Source organism: Danio rerio, chromosome 7, assembly GCF_052040795.2.
Source record: "Danio rerio strain M-AB ecotype USA chromosome 7, GRCz13ab, whole genome shotgun sequence".
NCBI classification, from domain to species: Eukaryota; Metazoa; Chordata; class Actinopteri; order Cypriniformes; family Danionidae; genus Danio; species Danio rerio.
Window position 1 is genome coordinate 1,670,010 of NC_141027.1, and position 19,991 is coordinate 1,690,000.

Genomic DNA, 19,991 nt, shown 5'->3' on the forward strand with positions numbered 1-19,991 from the left:
GACACCGACAACAGTACATCAAACTGGGCTGGGCTCAGTCAGAAGCACCGCTGAAAGCCTCCATCATCCAGGTTCAGTTTCTGGAGGAGTTTATGAGCTCACAGAGCTGCTGCACCTTTGAAAGAATCTAGTGAACTCAAACACGGCCCTAAACGTATCGACACTGTTTTTCAGTCTTCATAAAGCACATTAACACTGTTATTTTCTTCATTAAATCCATGTTAGCCATTTAGCTATGAAGCTAGAGTCACCGGGCAGACAGAAGCTCTGCCCATCACGCGAATCCGCGTCTGTTCTGAAGTGAATTTGACGCGCGAATGAAGCGAGTAAACTCAAATGTTCACGCGGCAATTTACGCGCAAATAGCACGATTTATCCTCGTGTTCCGCGTCTGGTGTGAACGCAGCATTATAACAACATCACATCACCTTTTTAATGTGCATACTGGAATTTGTTCAGTAAAAGTCTTTCCATTGTAGTTTATGTGCATCTTATCGAATAAAAAGTTTATCCTACTCAGTTATGCACATAAATGTTTTACTTACACTTACTTACGCTTACACTTTAGGCGCATTTTGGAGATGCGCATTACAATAAATAAAAAATAAATAAATAAATCGGTTAATGGAAATGCCAAGATGCACTTATATAGGTGAATGGAAGTGTAGCTATAGTATGCATGATTCACTTCCCTACAGACTCAGCCCAATCATTCTGAATAATGCTTTCCCAATAGCAGTTTTCAATCCTCTGGTGAAACTGTATTTATAACGAAATATTTATTGCAGAAAAACTAAATATCATATTGTCAGATTTTTTCAATATCATGCAGCCCTAGTTTCAACTCATTTTAAATATGTAGGTTGACATTAGTATAACATTGTTATAACAGAATAACATTGTTGAGTGTGTTTTCTTGGCGCAGGACTGCTGCCCCTGACTCTGTGTAAACCTCAAGAATATATTTTCATCCCAAAGTTGATGGTGTGGAACCAAGCCCAGAATTACTGCAGGGCGAACCACCTCGACCTGGCCACAGTGCAAACGGATGAAGACTGGGCCACTCTGCAGGAAACAGCATTTGAAGTGGGATATTATGGGCTTGCGTGGATAGGCCTGTACGACGACGTCTTGTACTGGCTCTGGACTCACAACAACGAGAGTGTAGTGTTCACGGCCTGGTTCACATTTTACCCAGACACCTACACCAAACATCTAGACTGTGGCACTCAATACTTTGATGGACGCTGGTATAATTTCCACTGCAGCGAGCTAAGATACTTTGTGTGTATGGATGGTAAGAAACACACACACACACACTCACACAATCTTTACTGATTAGGGGTGTAACGATACACTCAGCTCACGATACGATGTGTATCACGATATAATGTTCACGATTCGATATGTATCACGATATTTGAAATAAAAAAATTTAATTAAACTGAAATGCAAATTTTACCAAGTGAACTATTTTTTATGTATTTCTTTTGTTTCAACTTGTTAAACTGAACCTTCTTTAAGAAAATAAATTAAACAGGCCTGTCTCTGGAAAATAAAACAATTTAAAAACTTCTTAAAAATATTATTGAAATGACAGAGACAAAATTAAGAAACAATTTAAGTAAAGGTGCAAAAAAAAGGTGCTTTCTATTCAATTGAATTTAACAGTAAGAGCTTAAGGCTTTGCTTGGTCACTTGCGTTTTTTGTGTGTGCAAAAAAAAAATCCACATTTCCAGGTATTTAATTAATATTTTATTAAATTCATTTAGAGATATCTCTAATTACAATTGTGACTAGTCAAAACTCATTTAGAGATATCTGCAAATATTTGTCAATGGAAGTCAATGGAGGAATATGACTAGTCATAATATATTTGCAGATATCTCCAATCTGATTTCGTACTAGTACAATTGTAATTGCAGATATCTCGAATTATAATTATGACTAGTCAAAATATAATTAGAGATATCTCTAAATATATTTATGGATAGTCAGAACAAAGGTTTAAATGCTAAAACGGCTTGCCATACACGCGTCTATCATAGTCTGCCCTCTGTAGTAACAGCTCACGTCATGTGTGATTTTGCGGCGGGAACATTATATGAAGACAGAATGATATTTTAGGGTGAATTGTACCTTATAAATACAGTATGTGACTCTTTCAACACCATTAGGGTTGTGAAGACTTTAAAACTTAGGATGTTTGACCCAGTATGCGTGTCAAAAAGCGGACGAGTCTAAAGCAATGACTGTACAACCGAAATGTTGCCAGACGTCTGATTTTGAGAGGATGGGCCATCCTCTATTTCAGCTCCACTCATCTTGGTCTGCTAACATTACTGCTGCTGCAATCTGAACTCACGTGCGACAGCAGGTGGAACGTAGCTCACGTGCAAACAGCTCAACTAATAAGAGAAAACAATCGTCATAACGCCACGATGCAAATCGTTACACCCCTATTACTGACACATTAGTTCAATATATGCATTACAGCTGCATGATAGGACTGTCAAAATAAAATAAAAAAATAAAAAATAAAAATCACATTTTGAATAGTCGAACTTATAAAGAAATGTCAAAAATTTCAAATGTGAATCTCAAAAATCTCATTTGCTTTAAGCAGTTAGAGTGGCTGCCTGCAGTAGGGATGTCCCGATCTGGTTATTTTGCCCTTGAATCAGAGTCATTTGATTTTGAGTATCTACCGATATCGAAACCCGATCCAATACTTCTATAATAAATTTAAAAAAAGAATAAAGAAGAGAAACAGATCCAGGGTGTTCCTTATGTTTTATTTAATTCACCTTATTTAAACATTCAACAACTACGTTATCAAACACAGCACATCTGTGAGGTAGCTTGAACAATCCAGTAATAAATAACATACATTCTTCACATTTGGAATTCAGTGCAACAGTAAAAACTAATTTTAAAACAAACAGCACCTCAACTTAAAATACCCGGCAGGCAATCCCTAGTTTACCTATCTCACAGTTTGCTAAGGCGAAGTAGTCGTCATTAACTTAACACCAGCATTTACACCAGCATTTTTTATGACAATGTTTAACAATATTTCATATTTTTACAGTACTGTGACGGTTGGGTTTAGGGTTGGAGTGGAGGTAGACGTTAAAAAAATACAATAAATCGGAAATTTAATAAATAATATAAATTATTCTCGTTAACTTCTGGCCGCAACCATATCCAATCTAGCAATAACCAACAACGGACTTGTGTTCTTATGGAGACTAGTCTTATGTGCTGATTTCCCTTTATTTAATCACCCTAATTAAACAAAGTTAAGATCAGGATCCTCCCTTAGCTATATTTCTTAGCAAGAGTTTAGTTTAAGGATCGTCTTTAAAGAACGTATTTTGCAAAAGAATAAATTAGAGCATACTTTACCACACTGGGTAACTTAGATGGGTTCTGGAAAATGAAGTCAGTGTCCACTCCAGTGAAGAAAATTAATAAAATACACTTTTATTAATAAAATAAAATCCAGTGAAAAAGTAGAACAAACAAAAGACAAACAGAAAACAAGAAATCCTTACTTTGCCTCTCGTTAGAGACAAAGGGCAACCAACCTCAATCAACAGAAGTCAGGAAGCGCAAAGCTGAAGAGTACATGTCAGCTTTTATACTCAGTGTCTCAGTGACAGTATTCATAAATCAACCCTAAACACAGGTGCACAGACTACTTAAATCATACATTCAAGGAGCATGCTAAATCACTTGAACAGTAAAAAGACAGATATATAGTCATCAAGAGTACATTGTATCATATAAATCAACATTTAGGCATTTTAATATAAGCCTTGATTTATAATGTGCTATATAGTTATGCACTCAAATTCAGGTGCGTGAACTCGGTAGAGAGTTCAGCAAAAGTACAAGTTGGGAGTTCATTCAGAGTTCGACTACTAGCAAGAGGGTCATCTGAAGTAGCAAGGGGTTCACAGAGAGTTCGTCCAGCTGATTTGTTGGCTCGGTGCGCCCTCTGTCGGAGTCGCCTTTCCTTTCTCTTACGTTTAATTTCATCGTTAAGAGTTGTACTTTTTACGCATAGGAATATCAGAATACATCAGTGATTTTTTGTGTCTCACATGATTAATGTCATCTGACCCATCAACCATCACACTTACCAGCAGGGGCACCGCTAGGGGGGGGGGGGGGAAGTTAGGATGATTCTAAGGGTCTATACATTTAGGGGGGCCCTAGAGACATTATCGAGGGCCTACGGCAGCACCACACGTCCCTATCAGGGCTCGAAATTGCAACCATTTTGGTTGCATATGTGCCCAAAATTTTAATGCAACCTCAAAATATTTTTGGGAGCATTCATGCGAGTGCATAAAATTGTTGTGTGCGAACAGTTTTTACTGCAAAATGTTCAGCACATGCGCGGATTCGGGAGAAATTCACACAGAATGCATCTCTAAGCTCTTTGTCTGCACTTGGAACGCGAAACGCAGCGCTCAGGAATGGTTTAAAACAGTTGTCATGTCAACTTGCTGCTGTAAACAAAGCCAAGTCCGTAATGCTTGACCACCTTCGTGCTCTTCTTATTGGCCCACCACTGCTCTAGCATCGAACGCGAATGATTGGTTAATATCAGCTGTCAATCACTCAGCGCCTTCTGGCTTGGGATGACAGAGAGAGCTACTACCGCGAAAAACTAAAGCGCTGAAGATGAGAATGAAGATAACACTGAGATTTAGTTTTAGACACCATGGCATCTAAAGTTACAAATAATGACACATCTTACTAGTGTTCATGTGCTGAATGTTAATCCACCATCTACACTTTTCCAAGAGTAGAAGACTTCCATTGGCTTCAAGTCTGCTATGAAAAGTCTGTGGGATGGAATTATAGCACGAGAGCTTCTGTTTAATCCCTCATATAATCGCCATATGCTGTCCACTGTGCAAGGGGCAGCTATATGTCAAATTGAACACCACGTACACCATCACAAACAGGCTTACACTGAGTAAATTAATATCGCTACTCATGAAGACCAGTATTGCTATTAACATGATGTATGCATATAAGGTACAATATATGTCAAAAGCATCAGTGCAATATCAGACAGCACCCGTGAGAACAGCACAGTTATATCCTTAACAGATTCATTCATATCCAGCAGTGCGTGCAGGGCCGGTGAGCGCTCCGTGTATCTTTTGATCACTCAGTTATGTTATAAAAATGTATTTTCTTGTGATAACGGGATTTCGTTGAGACATATTTTCCTCACGCATGCATATATATAGATTTTTTTTTGCTTCTTAGTTTGATTACTGTTGATTTCAAATGCAATAAATCTGTTTGTATAAAACTTGTAGTAACGGTGCTCATAATTGGTGGGTGCGACTAAATTTTGGCTGATGCACCTACATTTTTAAAGTGAGGAGCACCCGTGCTACCAAGCAAAAAAGTTCATTTCAAGCCCTGCCTATTACACTACTAGGAATAAATGCTGTAAAAATCCATCTTTGCCTCTCTCTCTTACACACTTTGGACATTTGACCCGCTGGCCTGTTTGTGAGGTAACTTTTCCTCTCCTCTTGGCTGTTAAAGCGATACTTTCAAAGCGATTCAGACATGAGCATGCCTGAGGTGCGAGTTTTCTCCACTGTGTCTATTGCAGATTACCTGTGATAATTACGTATTATGCGCATAAAGACTGTAACCGCGGATGTTCTTCCCACTATCAGTAAACATCGCTTTCAATTCTAAAGCTAATATAACCGGTTCTGCGTTGTGTTTTCATTGTTTTATTAAGCAATAACCAGTCGGAGATCTGCAGTTGTGACGGCTCTTTACTCACTGAGAATAAACCAAAAAGCACAGCTTTTACAGTGTGTCTTCGCCCTTACAGCTTTTCTCTCCCATGCGTAGTCAGTGCAGAAAGGGGAGAGATGGAGAGAGAGAGAACAAAACTCCAAACAATATTAACAAAGTGACAAAACATACCTGAGAATAAATCAAAAAGCACAGCTTTTAGTGTGTCTTCGCCCTTACAGCTTTTCTGTTAAAAGTAAAGTGCAATGCATTTAGCATTCACATGCTTCAGTTAGGCTAAGGTCAATCAAAACCTCAATTTAAGTGATGACACAAAAATAATGAAATATATGTGAAAAATAAAGGTATAAATATTATTTAAACATGAAAACTAGCTTTAAAAGTTATTTATAAAGTAAAGATGATTAAAGATTAATTGGAGCTTAGCAGACACCCACCTCTCCCATGCGTAGTCAGTGCAGAAAGGGAAGAGGCGGGCGCAAAACAGGAAATTAAACAGCGTGAGCTCCCTTAGAAACTTAACACATTAACAAACACCTCAGGTATACTTACTAACACATTAGATAAAATACATATTTTGTGTAATTCTATACTTAAAGCGAATTATAATTTTCATACCTGTTACACTAAGCACAGCCCTTTCTGTTGAGCGGGTGAAGACAATAACCAATCATAGGTGTGTAAGACAGTGCTCAAAAAGCAAGCGGGATAATATTGACATGAGTTTATTTGCTATAAATGCTCATGTTGACTTCCGTGCATGTATTAGACTTTTGTTTGAGACATTCAGAAAGAGTGTTTTCTTTGAGCAGGTCAAATTAAAGGTACATACATCTGACTCACAGTTCATATATCTGGCTGCTTGTATTAAAGGACAAAATTGTATTACAAATATTATATAAATATTAATATATTTATAGATTTAAAAAAAAATCTTGTGTTGTGAAGAAAAAATCTAATTATGTATCGAACAAATAGATCGTCAATGAACTGTGATGCACCAAGACATTGAATTGAACCAAATTGATGGCATGATAATCGTAACCGAACTGAACCATGAGACCAGTGTAGGTTCACACCCCTACTTATTTTTATTTATTTATGATTTGTTTATGGGTAAAACAAAGACCATGCGGGACAGGTAGTTGAAACGGTAGGCTACAAATAATTCATTTGTTATGAATTAATTAATTATTCACAATTAATTCAACGCTGCCTATGACGACGATGCCATCATCCATTGCAATGCTTCACATTAAGACATTGTACGATGCCAAATTAATCGACATCGCCCAACCCTACCGCACAACTATAGATGTGTTAAAAATAATGAGAATATATATATATATATATATATATAGCAAGAAAGTCGCTGGTTCGAGCCTCGGCTGGGTCAGTTGGCATTTCTGTGTGGAGTTTGTGTAACGAAGGGGCTGACACAGAGGGATCCATTTGCAGTAAATTTATTAAACACAGTTAATTACACACAAGCACACAGATGTAATGCGTGTGCGAACTCACATCAAACACAATAGTGTTACGTTGAAGGATCAACGGCAGGTAATCACAGTATGAATGTTCAGGCATGGGTCAGAGGCAGGCGGCGAATATCAAGGTCGGTGTCCAGGCTAGAGTTCAAGGAAGGCGGCTAGGATCAGAGTCGGTAATCAGGCTGAGGTACAAGGCAGGCGGCTGGCAGGACGAGGTCGGAGAACAAGGCAAGGTAAGCAACAGGAAAGCAGCCAGTGTAGAGAAATTTTCAGTAGTGTTAGCCGGGGCAGAACAAGACTTCGCAATGACTGAGTGCGTGTGTGCTGCCTATAAGCGTGAGCGTGGGTGATTATCTGGATGCGCTTCAGGTGTGTAGGCTATCAGTGTAAATGGATGACGTAATGGTTAGAAGTCCGGGGATGGTGACCTCTGCTGGCCAGCGAGGGGAATGACTGGGACCGAGTCGGTGACAGTTTGCATGTTCTCCACGCGTTCGTGTGGGTTATAAGATTATATTATAAGATTACGACTTATTTCCTCCGTCTTTCACTCGTCTCATTTGTTGATGTGTGCGTGCTGCGTATAGCAATTTTGTTGTTTACATATGATATTGCATTAATTTGAATACATGTTTTATAAGCTAAAAAATGAAAGTCTCAGTTATTAGTAAATTATTCAAAAGATGCCCCTCTCAACGCAAAAAGTGCGTTCTGTGATCGGCTCCTTACACCACCAAACCTTAAAAAATATATAAAATAACATTTTTAATCATTTAACTGTTATTATTAATCGGTTACGAACGCACCTTTTCAATTAACGGTTAATCGGTTATTTTGAGCATCCCTAATTTTGAACTGTTTTAATAAAAGATGCATTGCTTGATCAGTTTTTATTTGATTATTATTATCCCTCTTGTGGGCAAAGCAAATGATACAATCATTTTTCCTGTTTCGATATGATTCCCCAATGTGATGCAGGATTATCCAATATCGTTCATATCGATATGGTTTGAGGCCACACGTGAGCACACGAGCTCCACTTGCACAAATGTGCGCATGCTTAAATGAATGATTCACTCCATGAGTCATACAAAAGATTTGTTCAAAATGAACGAATCGTTCAAGAATGACCCATCACTGACATGACATGGAGGAACATGCAGTGCCGGTGTTGTATCGAAATCAGACTCTGTGGACAAATCTGACTCCCCCTCGCGTGCATGCACGTCCCACATCGCCTGCAGCTGTCACAGGAGTTTATTAAAAACCTTTTATCCATCATTTCTTCCATAATTGACAGCAAGAACGAACGCTGAAGCCTTGTTAAATTGACAAGCAGCACCTAAATGTGTTCACAAGAATTAAAAACGACAAAATGGGGCAAATTTCAAAAGCGAAACCACCTCATATTCGCTGATTATAAGTTCAGTATTTATTACACGATGGTCTCTTCTTTACATTTATGTTATAACACATTAGGCTCTGCCTTCTGGTCTGTTAATGCATATTGATTTCAATTCCAATTATATTATAGTTATTGTATTTATTGATTCTGTTCAATTGATTTATTTATTTCAGCCCCTGTAACTAGAGGACGTGATTTGATTTGAGTGTGCCTAGTGTACAAACGGTTGGTGGTTTAAACGATTAGTCTACCAAACATTTCTTTTTCTATTTTAATATCATGCCGTTAGCTACTCTTTCAACAAATAACAATATAAGAATGATAATTATAATGATGATAATAACAGGGAGGGGAACAGCTGTGTTTGCATTATATTTTGTTCAAAATCTGTTTAATGAAGTTTTTATAAAGGCTTTGACTCTCAATTAACCATTCATGGGAAAATACCGGATATATATCGTATACCGTCATTCCTCCTATAAATACAGATATGATGTTTTGCTCAAATCGCCCAGCCCTAGTTTAAGTGTTTAAACTCTAAATTCAGCCATCTTGACAGCACTACTGCAAACCAGCATTTTTAGTGTGGCTTTACCAAAGAGAATTAATTTGTCATCTTTTCTTTCCCAGAAAGTACAAACGCAACACAAAAAATGATTCTGGTACAGACCTATAAGACCTGGCTGGATGCACAGACATACTGCAGATCGATGTACACAGACCTGGCAACCATCAGAAACCAATCTGACAATGACCTGATCACTAACCAGCTGCGCACCTCTATGTCAGCTGTTTGGATCGGGCTGATCAGAAACCCCTGGAAGTGGTCGGATCATGCCAACCTCATCCCCAAGGTTCTATCAGCGGTTAACAGTATGAACAGACCCAATGAAAACTGTATAGCTGCAAGCTGCTTTGGCGCCATTGAGGATTACGTTTGCACGACAGCTCTATACAGCTTCTGTAGCACTGGTGAGTCTAAAATCAACTACCAGAGATTTTCTTTCTATTGGGGAGATGAAAATGTATGTATTACCTAACATTAGGGCTGGGCGATGTTTTTTTTTTCTTTATCATTTTCACAAAAAAATCCATTTACAATTTGTTAGAGTGTTAAGGCTGATTTATATTTCTGCATCAAGCACACATGTATGGTCCGGCACAGCGTATGTGTGGTCACGCATGCATACCCCTTGCCATGGCACACCTCTCAAAAAATGTAACTACACGTCACAACGACATGTGGCGCAAGCTCTGTGATTGGTTAGCTTGGTATCGCTGACGAGTGTGGGTGGGGGTGAGAGCCGCTCAAACCCATTGGAGCGCGTGTTTACAAGTGTGAAGTCCTGTGAATGCGTTCCAGATGGAAACTTTTGTTTTGTGTTTAGCTTATTCAGCCATGTGATCAGCCGAGGACAAAAAAAAAGGAAGACGAGACCCTCACTCATATATCTGTGTGTTTAAATACTAAATAATAGAAATAAAAATTCTAAAAAAAAAAATTTTTATAAAAATATTTAATCTTAGACACACAATTTAAGTTTCTTTTTTGTATTAACAGTTTAAATGTTTAGCAATTTTATAATTACCTAATTAATGTTTAATAGATTTATAATTGTACCTAAATGTCGGGACAGATCCACACCTCGCCACTAACTCGGTTAGTTCTAAAGTGTCTAAAGAATATAATTTTCCCTATAATTTAGTCGGCTCTTTATACTCGATAAATAAACTACTAGTCAGTCTACAATTCAAACTGTTTAAGGCCAGTAGAATTGAGAAGCCTAATATGCTTAAACATTCCAACCTGAAAAATATATCATGCTAAAAATCGCTTTCACTTTCATTTTTCTTCGGCGAATGTCCCTGCTTTTTATTAGGTTTAATTAATTATAAAATATATTTGTATAAATTGGTATTATCAATTAAACAATTTCATGACAATTTCAGGTGCTAGACTGTATAACTAAATAAATGAGGACATCAGGACAGATGACTTGCAGAGGATAAATGTGTGTGTCCTGGCTTTATTATTAATGTACATAGAGTGCACATGCTCAAGACATGCAAATGTGAGTGTGGAAACCGTGCACAGCAGCACATGCGAACCAAGCGATGTCTTTATCTTGCATATTGTCTGCAGCTTCGTCATACGCGCACATTAAAAGATACACAATATTATTATACTTGAATCTGAATGACATCCTGAATAAAGCAGTTAATGCTCCTTCATGTGCACAATGATGACAATGAACCTCACTGAGACCCGCCCACCTCAAAAAAAAAAAAAAACCTTTGAATTTAAGCAAATTACAGGGGTCACTCGATGAAATCACATCACTGCTTAGTACTAAAGTTGCTGCACGTCCGCCGGTCCCCACCTCTGAACGAGCGAGTTTTAGCTACTTCTACATTAAGTTAATTGACTAATCTAAATCAGCACCATAGACATACTCCTAGAGAGTAGTTGTCTCTTAAGAGCGATCACTATCTGTTCATTGGCTACTTGTAACGTGGAGACTGACACGGAGGGATCCATATGCAGTATATATTAGTCACACGTTCACTCAAACAATCAATACGCACAAAGGTGCGAACATACAACAATAACAGCAATAAAGGTCGTAGGGCTGGCGGCTGACAGACACAGAGTGATTTACCAGGCATGGGTCAGAGGCAGGCGGCGTGATTCAGAGTCCGTGAAACACCTTGGGTCGAGGGCAGGCAGCGAGTATCAGAGTCCGTGTATCAGGCTTGGGTCGTGGGCAGGCAGAAGGCAAAGCAGAGTCAGAAACGGCCTGGAGTAATGCACAGGAGATCAGGCAGGATATAACGCTCAGTAATGCTGGCCGAGGCTGAAACAAGACTTCGCAGTGAACTGGAGTTTGAGTATGGCTTATAAAGGGAGCGTGGGTCGTTAACTGGATTCAGTTCAGGTGTGTGCACGATCAGTCTAGGTGGATGATGTAATGCTTAGAAATCCGGGGATGGCGGTCTCTGCTGGCCAGCGAGGGGAATGACTGGGACCGAGTCGGTGACACTACTACAGCAGGGGAGTTCACCAGATCTATCTGAGCTCAAACTCCCCTCTCGCCTTGCAAGCGGGAGAGAGCTCCGGGCTCGAGGATCTTATGAGCTCAGGTAGGGCTGGGCGATTTGGCAAAAAAAAAAAATCTAGGTTTTTTATAAAGTTTGACCGATTCACGTTTTCGATTATTTTTTTTTTGTGTGTGTCACTAGTCAACCCAAAACATTACAACAACATGACTGAAGTAACATTCTCTTTATAAGTAACTTGAATAACCATCTGGTTAAGGAACATTGTATTTTTAATGGCCATGCCATACATAAATTGGTCAAAGTGTAAATACATGTAAAACAAATTCACGAGTTAAATATCGCTGCAGAAGATTTGAATAAGAAATATGTGTGTAAATATTGCAGTTGCAGGAATACAGAGGTATTTTTTGCAAGTTTTGCTGAGCCTATGAAAGATTGTCTGTCAGCTCATTGGCTTTAACTTTGTCTTCTGATTGAATGACAGGTTGACGGTTGAATGACAGGTTGTAAAGCTGCTGCCTTTTTCTTAAAAAGATACAGTGGAAGTAAAGGACTGAACATGGAAACTGTAAAGCATAATTTAACCCAATACGTGAAGTTGTTGACGTATAGCAGGAGCAAATACAAGTACCAGATGTGTGTCTAATATAAAATAATATATTTCATCTATTTTTTTTTCCCCCCTTTTAAATACCGATCATTTGATGCGCTTTGCTCCACTCTCTGTATTATGCTGCCTGATCTGTCTGGTTTTCAACTAGGTCCGCTAAATGACGTCATGGGGGCTGGTACTTTCATTTTCACTGCTACCGCTGCTGGTCACCTCTACTCGTGTTCAAACCAAAAGATGGGTGCGGTTTTTCACATGGCAGGTTTTTACGTCCTTCACACAAGTTGAGATCGAGTTTATCGACTTGAGGAGGTAATGTCTTGACAATCCACACAGACGTGACTCAGACTAATGCAACAAGTAAAATCCTACATGACTTCACGCTTTAACAGGCAGTCAAGCAGGTCGCACACCAGAAGCGTCACGACACGGCGCGCACATGACAGTTTAAACTATCACACACCAAACGCACACATTCACATGATATTTAACATGAAACGAATCAGATGGTGCTCTGTGGCGCGGCTGAAATATGAACTGCGTCCTGAATCGTGGCTGGGCGGCGCTGGTGTATGTATAGAAACCTGTTTGGAATTCTAAAATCCATGGCGCTGCGTGGTGCTGCACGGCGCGTTGCCGAGAGGCGCTTCTGGTGTGCTTCCTGCTTCATTCAGAGAGTGAACCAAAGCGCATTGGTGCCATTATAATGTTATAAATGTATATATTTTTTAAAAATCGAGATTCTCGATTTTATATAAATTTAAATCATCGTCAAAACGTAAATTTTAATTAATCTAAAAAATCTCAAAAATCACCCAGCCCTAAGCTCAGGGCTCTCTCCTGGGACAGCATGCCAAACATGCCTTATAATCAATCATCAGCTAAGGGTAAACTCTTGAAAATATTAAAATTGTTTAATTTAAACTTTGGTTTTAGTACAATTCCATGAGTGGCTTTGTCCCATTTTTTATTGTGTATTTATGTTTTTATTTGTGTTTTTGTGTCCTCCAGTCAAGAGAGTACAGCAGGTGGTCCGCGTGAAGGTGAAATCTAGTGCAAATGCTGATGATGCTAAACTGTCGGGACCCGTCCTAAACGAGGTAAATTTTATAATACTTATTTTTGATTCCTATTAATAACTGAAGAATGAATTTCAATCTAACAATGCGTCTGAGCTCATATAAAAGGAGTTTTTGTGCTTTAGATTCAGCAGATGCTGGCCGGTCAGGAAATCACACTGACATGGAGACAACAACCAGACGGAAATATCTTCGAGAAGAATAACACTAACACTGTAGTCAAAAGTAACACAGATCCTCCTGCTTGCAAAGTGTTAAATTAATGCTTATTTTCACCAGTCGTTAAATATATATTAACTATTAAGTTAGATTTACAGTTTAACAAAATATATTTACAGTAAAACTGAAGAATTTATTACAAAACTATTGTTGTCGTAATAATAGTAAAGACAATTTACATATCACAGACATACAATATCTATTTTATGCATTGCTTCTATCCAATTATGACCAATCAGATAGAGTCTTACTAGCTTTAGCCCCACCTCACCAGTAGTTGCTGTTCTGCTATTGGCTGGAGCAGCTCAAAGGTGAACCCAGAGCTGTAAGTATACATTAAAATGAACGCTTCACTAGCGAGAAAACAGAACATCTGACGCTCGAAGATAAAGAACGAGCCTCCTCCATTCAGCCTCTTTACTTTACTCCTTTACTTTACTCCTTTACTTTACTCCTTTACTTTGGTGGAGTGAGGAAACGGAGAAAACTCACTACACTGAACACATCCATTAGCCCAGGGATTCCCAAACTTTTTTTATTCCGGGACCCACCTAGGCAAGTAATTCAATCTCAAGACCCACCATAATATTTCAATATGGAAAAAAGGGTAAAAAAAAAATGTTCCATTCAAAGCAGTCAAAAATATATGGTGTGTGGTTTTTTTGATTTTGCGATTTGAAATGCACAAAATGAGGCTAGAAGTGCTTTTTGTGGGATGCTGGCTGTAACTGTGATCATTTTTTGGTTGAAAAAGATTTCTTCTTTCAGAAGAGAATATGATCAACCTTTGATCAAGCCCCTTGATTACGATCAAGCCCCGTCACATCGCAGTAAATTCCACTGCTAGTGTATAGTCACTAAATAGCTTTTTGATCGACTACTACAAGCGGGGACAACGTCAGATAAATATGCCAAAGCAATTAACGTTATTGCTGAATAGATCTAATATTTACACATTTGCTTGAGGAAGGAATGATGGGGGTAGTTACATTACTATTACTATTTTCCATAACACCTATGCCCTTCCATAACATTAGCTGACGTTAAAACTAACAGATAGCACTATAGCTAATTATTGATTAGCAATCTGTCAACGTTGAGATGTTAAAATATGGGACAACAAATAGCTTCAAATGATAGAACACATAGCAAACATTAGAAAATATTGACAATAAAATAAAAGGTTTAGCCTATTAAAATCAATGGCCTATCAGAAATTAAATAAAGCTATAAAATCTACTTCACTTTTGATTGTATTTGCATGTTGATTAAAGTTACTGTAGTTTGATATACTATTGTTTAATAACAGAGGTGTTCATGTAAGAATGCACAGATCTATAATGAAGCATTCGACTACTTTAATAACTGTTTGTGCTCATTTAAGAGAAAATTAGTTGTGTTTAAAATAAAACATGCAGGACGAAAAAAAATAAAAAATGAAAAAAAAAGCAGTTTTCCGACGGTCCCTTTCTGAGAGCTCCGCTCTGCGCAAGCTCTACTGGCTAAATGCAGATTGCGAGGGCTCAAACGGAGCAGGGCTCGTAATGTCAAGCGAATAGAAAAGAAAGACAGCTGTGAAACAGCTGTGGTTGTGTAAATTGCTTCCTTGTCCTCATTTGTAAGTCGCTTTGGATAAAAGCGTCTGCTAAATGACTAAATGTAAATGTAATGTAAATGAAACATAACCAGCTTTGTCTTTTTGTAGGAGACGCACTTAAGATATTTTTAGGGTAAGAGGTTTTTGAGTTATTGCCGTCAATCGTACTGGTTTTGATTCACCGCAATGTAAATATAGCTGCAGCTATGTGACGTTGCGCGACCCACCTTTGTTCACTGTGCGACCCACTAGTGGGTCACGACCCACAGTTTGAAAACCCCTGTATTAGCACACGTTTAATCTCCTTTGTTAAGAGCAGAGATTTGTGTCTAAACTATTTCTAAATTCAGTTCTAATCTCCAGCAAAGGAATAAATAAACAGTAATAATGAAGTGTGGTCAGAGTTATATCCAAACACACGTCCTGTTCTTATGCCCCATATGCTGATGCAGACGTCTCCAAAACCCCACAGCTGGACAAATCATATAGTGGACAAATCTATAAATATGCATTTAATACTGCTAATAGAAAATAATAATTTCTGGATCATTTAATCCTTTAATTGTTTTCATCTGTAATTTGTGTGTTGCTGATCATCCTGTGTGTGTTTACCAGTGTGTAACCTGCATAGACGCATATCTAACACGCTCGGCTGGACTTTAGAGCAGCTTTTAGTTGGTCAATGAGGCAGTCTATTTCAGTTCCTCAAAACAGCAACGCTCCAACAATATACTGTCTTTTTTCCCCCCAGAATTGATATGGTATTGCAAAAGTATTGCACTTGTTCTAACTCTTTTCTAGTTTCTTTCCTCTGTTGAATATAAAATGCAATATAATAAAAAATGTTGGAAACTGGTAGTCATTGAAATCTATGGTCATGTTTCCTACTATAGAAGGCAATAGTACAGAGCGCCTAACATTTTTCAAAATATCTTCTTTGTGTGTTAACTGAAGGCGAGTACATGTAGAGTACATTTAACCTTTTGGGTTATCCATTTTAAAAAAATTAGCCTTTGCTTTTATGAATTTACTCATATTTATATTTATAAACACATCAGATTGGAATTGCATATAGTTGAAGTCAGAATAATTCGCCCCCTTTGAATTTTTTTTCTATTTCCAATATTTCCCATGTGACAACAGAGCAAGGACATTTTCACAGTATGTCTGATAATATTTTTTTCTGTAGAGAGTCTTAATAGTTTTATTTTGACTAGAAGAAAAGCAGTTTTTATTTTTTAAAGCCATTTTAAGGTAAATATTATTAGCTTTATTATAAGCTATATTATTTTTCCATAGTCTACAGAACAAACCATCGTTATATAATAACTTGCCTAATTACCCTAACCTACCTAGTTAACCTAATTAACCTAGTGAAGACTTTAAATGTCACTTTAAGCTGTATAGAAGTGTCTTGAAGAAGAGAAAATAAATCAGTTATTAGAGATGAGTTATTAAAATTATTATGATTAGAAATGTGTTGGAAAACAACTCTACGTTAAACAGAAATTGGGGAAAAAATAACAAGGGGGCAAATAATTCTGACTTTAACTGTATGATAGGAACTACTCTATTATGACGCCATAGAAACACAAATAATGAGTGATTATTTAGCAACAAACAAACTCGAAATACTGTGACATTCAGTTACTCTTTTCTCTCACAACATTAACACGAAAAACTAATATAGTTAATAGTTGCTCTGGTAAAACAGCTGTTATAATATAAACAATTAGCTGTATCTTCTACAACTATACTACAACAGAGCACAATCTTCTACTGTAGTAAAACTAAAGTTTTCTAACGTGTATCAGTTCATTATAACGTTAGTTATAATATGCTAAAGTGTTCATTGACAGAGTTCATTTATTAATGTTCCTTCAGCTTAACTTGGTCTTTTTAATCATCAGGGGTCACCACAGCAGAATGAACATCCACTCCACACAGAAACGCCAACTAACGTTAGCCCAGCTGGGAATCGAACCAGCGACATTCTTGCTGCGAGGCCACAGTGCTAACCACTGCGCCACCGTGTCGCCCATCGACAGAGTTGTGACGTAAACACTACAATATAGTATTATACGCTATTGAAGTACGATAGTAACGTTATATTTTATATGTGATCGACGTCAACTGTCATTCCTACCAACGGACGAGAATGTATGTAACGTAAGCTTTGCCTTTACGTCTCTCTACATTTAAGATTGAGCAAATATTTATGAGCTTGATAAATCCAACCTCAAAATAGCCCTCAAATTACACTGAAAATAAAAATATTCAATAAAACCCAACATTTTGAACAGAAAACCGCTGAAAACTTACTGATTTCCGTCGAGTTTAAATCCTCATCAGTGATTTGTTGTTACCTCAGGTCAGGTGTTCCATATCAGGCCTACAAGATTATCGACTTAAAGACAAGTAAATTGTAAAAGTAAATATATAAAATGAATAAATAACGCGTAAAAATATACGGTCAGCTTCCACAAACATTTCCCAATACACCGATCGATCGATCTACTCCTCCAGTCTGTCGTGTCGAGCGTTATTGGTCGAGTGTGTCACAGCCAACTCTCGCCAAAAAGTGGGCGGAGCGATTCACTCACAGCGCTGAATCTGATTGGTGTTTCCACATGGCTTTATTGTTATTATTCTGATTGGTTACGTTATTTCTTACTCGTTAAATGTATTTAAATGACAAATATCTTATGTTTTCATTATTTTTACTTCTTTACTGTCCTCTCATTTTGAAAAGCTTTCATTTTTACCACTCATTTTAGTCTCAAATAACAATACTATAGTAATATGCGGCAAAATACTACAGTATTTTAACCACACTATAGTAAAGTGCATTACTTTGTAAATAGTATAGTATTTATAACATATAATTTGTTAACAGATGCTCCAGCATGCAGTAGTATTAACTATTAGTAAGGTGAAAACTGCAACATACTTTAGTTTTTACTACAGTAAACTGTGGTGTACTGCAGTATAATATACCCTACAGTTGTATAAAACTGCATTGAATCTTTTGTTATATTACTATAATTTTATTACCATCGCAACTATAGAATAACTACAAATAATACCATATTATGGTTCAAAATCACTACAGTATTTACTATAAATATTAAAGTGTATTATAGTACTTTAAACTCTTTTAATGAATGCTGCAGCATACTGTAATATTAATTATAGTGAACTGATAAACTGTAATAAATACAGCAGTATACATTTCGTTTTTACCACAGTAAACTGTGGTGTATTGTAGTATAATACACACTAGTTGAAGAAAGCTACATTATTGGCTCATTTGTTTATACATTTTTTAACACTGCAACTACAGAATGACTACTAATAAATTGTAATCTAGTTCAAAAACACTACAGTGTTTACTATAAAATAATATAGTAAAGTATATTATACTACATTATAGTATTATAAACGCTTTGTTAATGAATGCTGCAATATACTGTAGTATTAACTATAAGTAAGGTGAAAACTGTAGCATAATTTGGGTTTACTACAGAACACTGTGGTGTATTGCAGTATAATATACCCTATATGTTCATGTTATTTTTTTTTTTCAAGTCAGTTTTCAGGATTATTATCAGATATCACTGCAGTGTTGTTGGACAGAAATGATGTGAAATAGTACACATGCTTTAATACAAGAAAAGCACGTTCTTTAAAAACAGTGCCGCATTTTAAGGTCCGTCTGAGCAGTAGGGAGTTCAGGCAGGACTCAGAAGGAAAGGCTGTGTTCCAAACCCTAGTGTGCTTCCCTGCTGCTCTGCTGACTAGAAAACACACCGATGCTGCCTTAATATGCGGCAGTGCTGATATGTGCTTATGGATTTCACTTATGTCCTGTTTAATTGTGAAACATTATTAACACATTCATTCATCTTTGGCTTAGCTCCTTTATTCATCAGAGGTCACCACAGTGGAATGAACCGCCAACTATTCCAGCATATGTTTTACACAGCGGATGCCCTTCTAACCGCAACCCAGTACTGGGAAACACCCATTTCGTGTCACCCACACACACACACTCATACACTACATCCAATGTAGTTGATCAGTTCCCCTATAGCGCATGTGTTTGGACTGTGGGGGAAACCGGAGCACCCGGAGGAAACCCACACCAACACAAGGAGAACATGCAAACTCCACAGAAACAGCAACTGACCCAGCCAAGACTCGAACCAGCGACCTTCTTGCTGTGAGGCGATTGTGCTAACCACTGTGCTACCCACCGTGATGCTTCAATAGTATATTAGTGTTACTAAAAAAAGCTGTGTGTGTGTGTGTGTGTGTGTGTGTGTGTGTGGAGGTGTGATGGGCAGCATATGGTCTCTTCATGTTCCAGATGGAGTGTGTTTTCTGTCCTGGTCATTGGTCACTGATCTCTCTCTCTGTCTCTCTCACACACACACACACACACACACACTCTCTCTCTCTCTCTTTCTCATACACACACGCTCACGATCTTACTCTCACATTCACACACATAAACACACTCAAACACAAATGTTAACAAATAAAAAATAATAATCAGTGATTGCAGATGTGTTTAAATATGTAATGTATTACATTGAGAATGTGTGTTTAGGGATATGTAATGTTCATTAAAAGTGTTGTCAAAGTTACACACACACACACACACACTTACACTCTCTCTCTCCCTCTCTCACACACTCTCTCTCTGCTCATCAGTGTGTGTTT

At 37.7% G+C, this 19,991-nt stretch overlaps 4 protein-coding genes across 6 annotated transcripts in view; 2 read left to right on the forward strand and 2 right to left on the reverse strand.

Moving 5' to 3' along the window:
* LOC141375234 (C-type lectin domain family 10 member A) overlaps positions 1-17,875 on the reverse strand; it is a 142,731-nt gene extending 124,856 nt beyond the window's left edge. The window contains exon 1 of one of the 2 annotated variants that reach the window (XM_087260488.1): positions 17,589-17,875. The gene's annotated coding sequence lies outside the window, so the exon portion shown is untranslated. The remainder of the gene's footprint in view (positions 1-17,588) is intronic. The other variant, XM_087260489.1, reaches the window with a different exon arrangement.
* drap1 (DR1-associated protein 1 (negative cofactor 2 alpha)) overlaps positions 1-19,991 on the reverse strand; it is a 660,385-nt gene that overhangs the window by 611,761 nt on the left and 28,633 nt on the right. The gene's annotated exons all lie outside the window — the stretch shown is intronic.
* LOC147835859 (macrophage mannose receptor 1-like) lies at positions 869-16,116 on the forward strand. Its single transcript, XM_087260589.1, has 4 exons — positions 869-1,297; positions 9,332-9,673; positions 13,383-13,471; positions 13,576-16,116. Exons 1-4 carry the CDS (start codon positions 982-984, stop codon positions 13,711-13,713), a joined length of 885 nt encoding a protein of 294 aa, XP_087116715.1. The 5' UTR covers positions 869-981; the 3' UTR covers positions 13,714-16,116.
* The window catches only part of si:dkeyp-74b6.2, an 11,397-nt gene continuing 11,080 nt past the window's right edge, over positions 19,675-19,991 (forward strand). The window contains exon 1 of one of the 2 annotated variants that reach the window (XM_087260533.1): positions 19,675-19,991. This exon is cut by the window's right edge and continues 306 nt beyond it. The gene's annotated coding sequence lies outside the window, so the exon portion shown is untranslated. The other variant, XR_015495207.1, reaches the window with a different exon arrangement.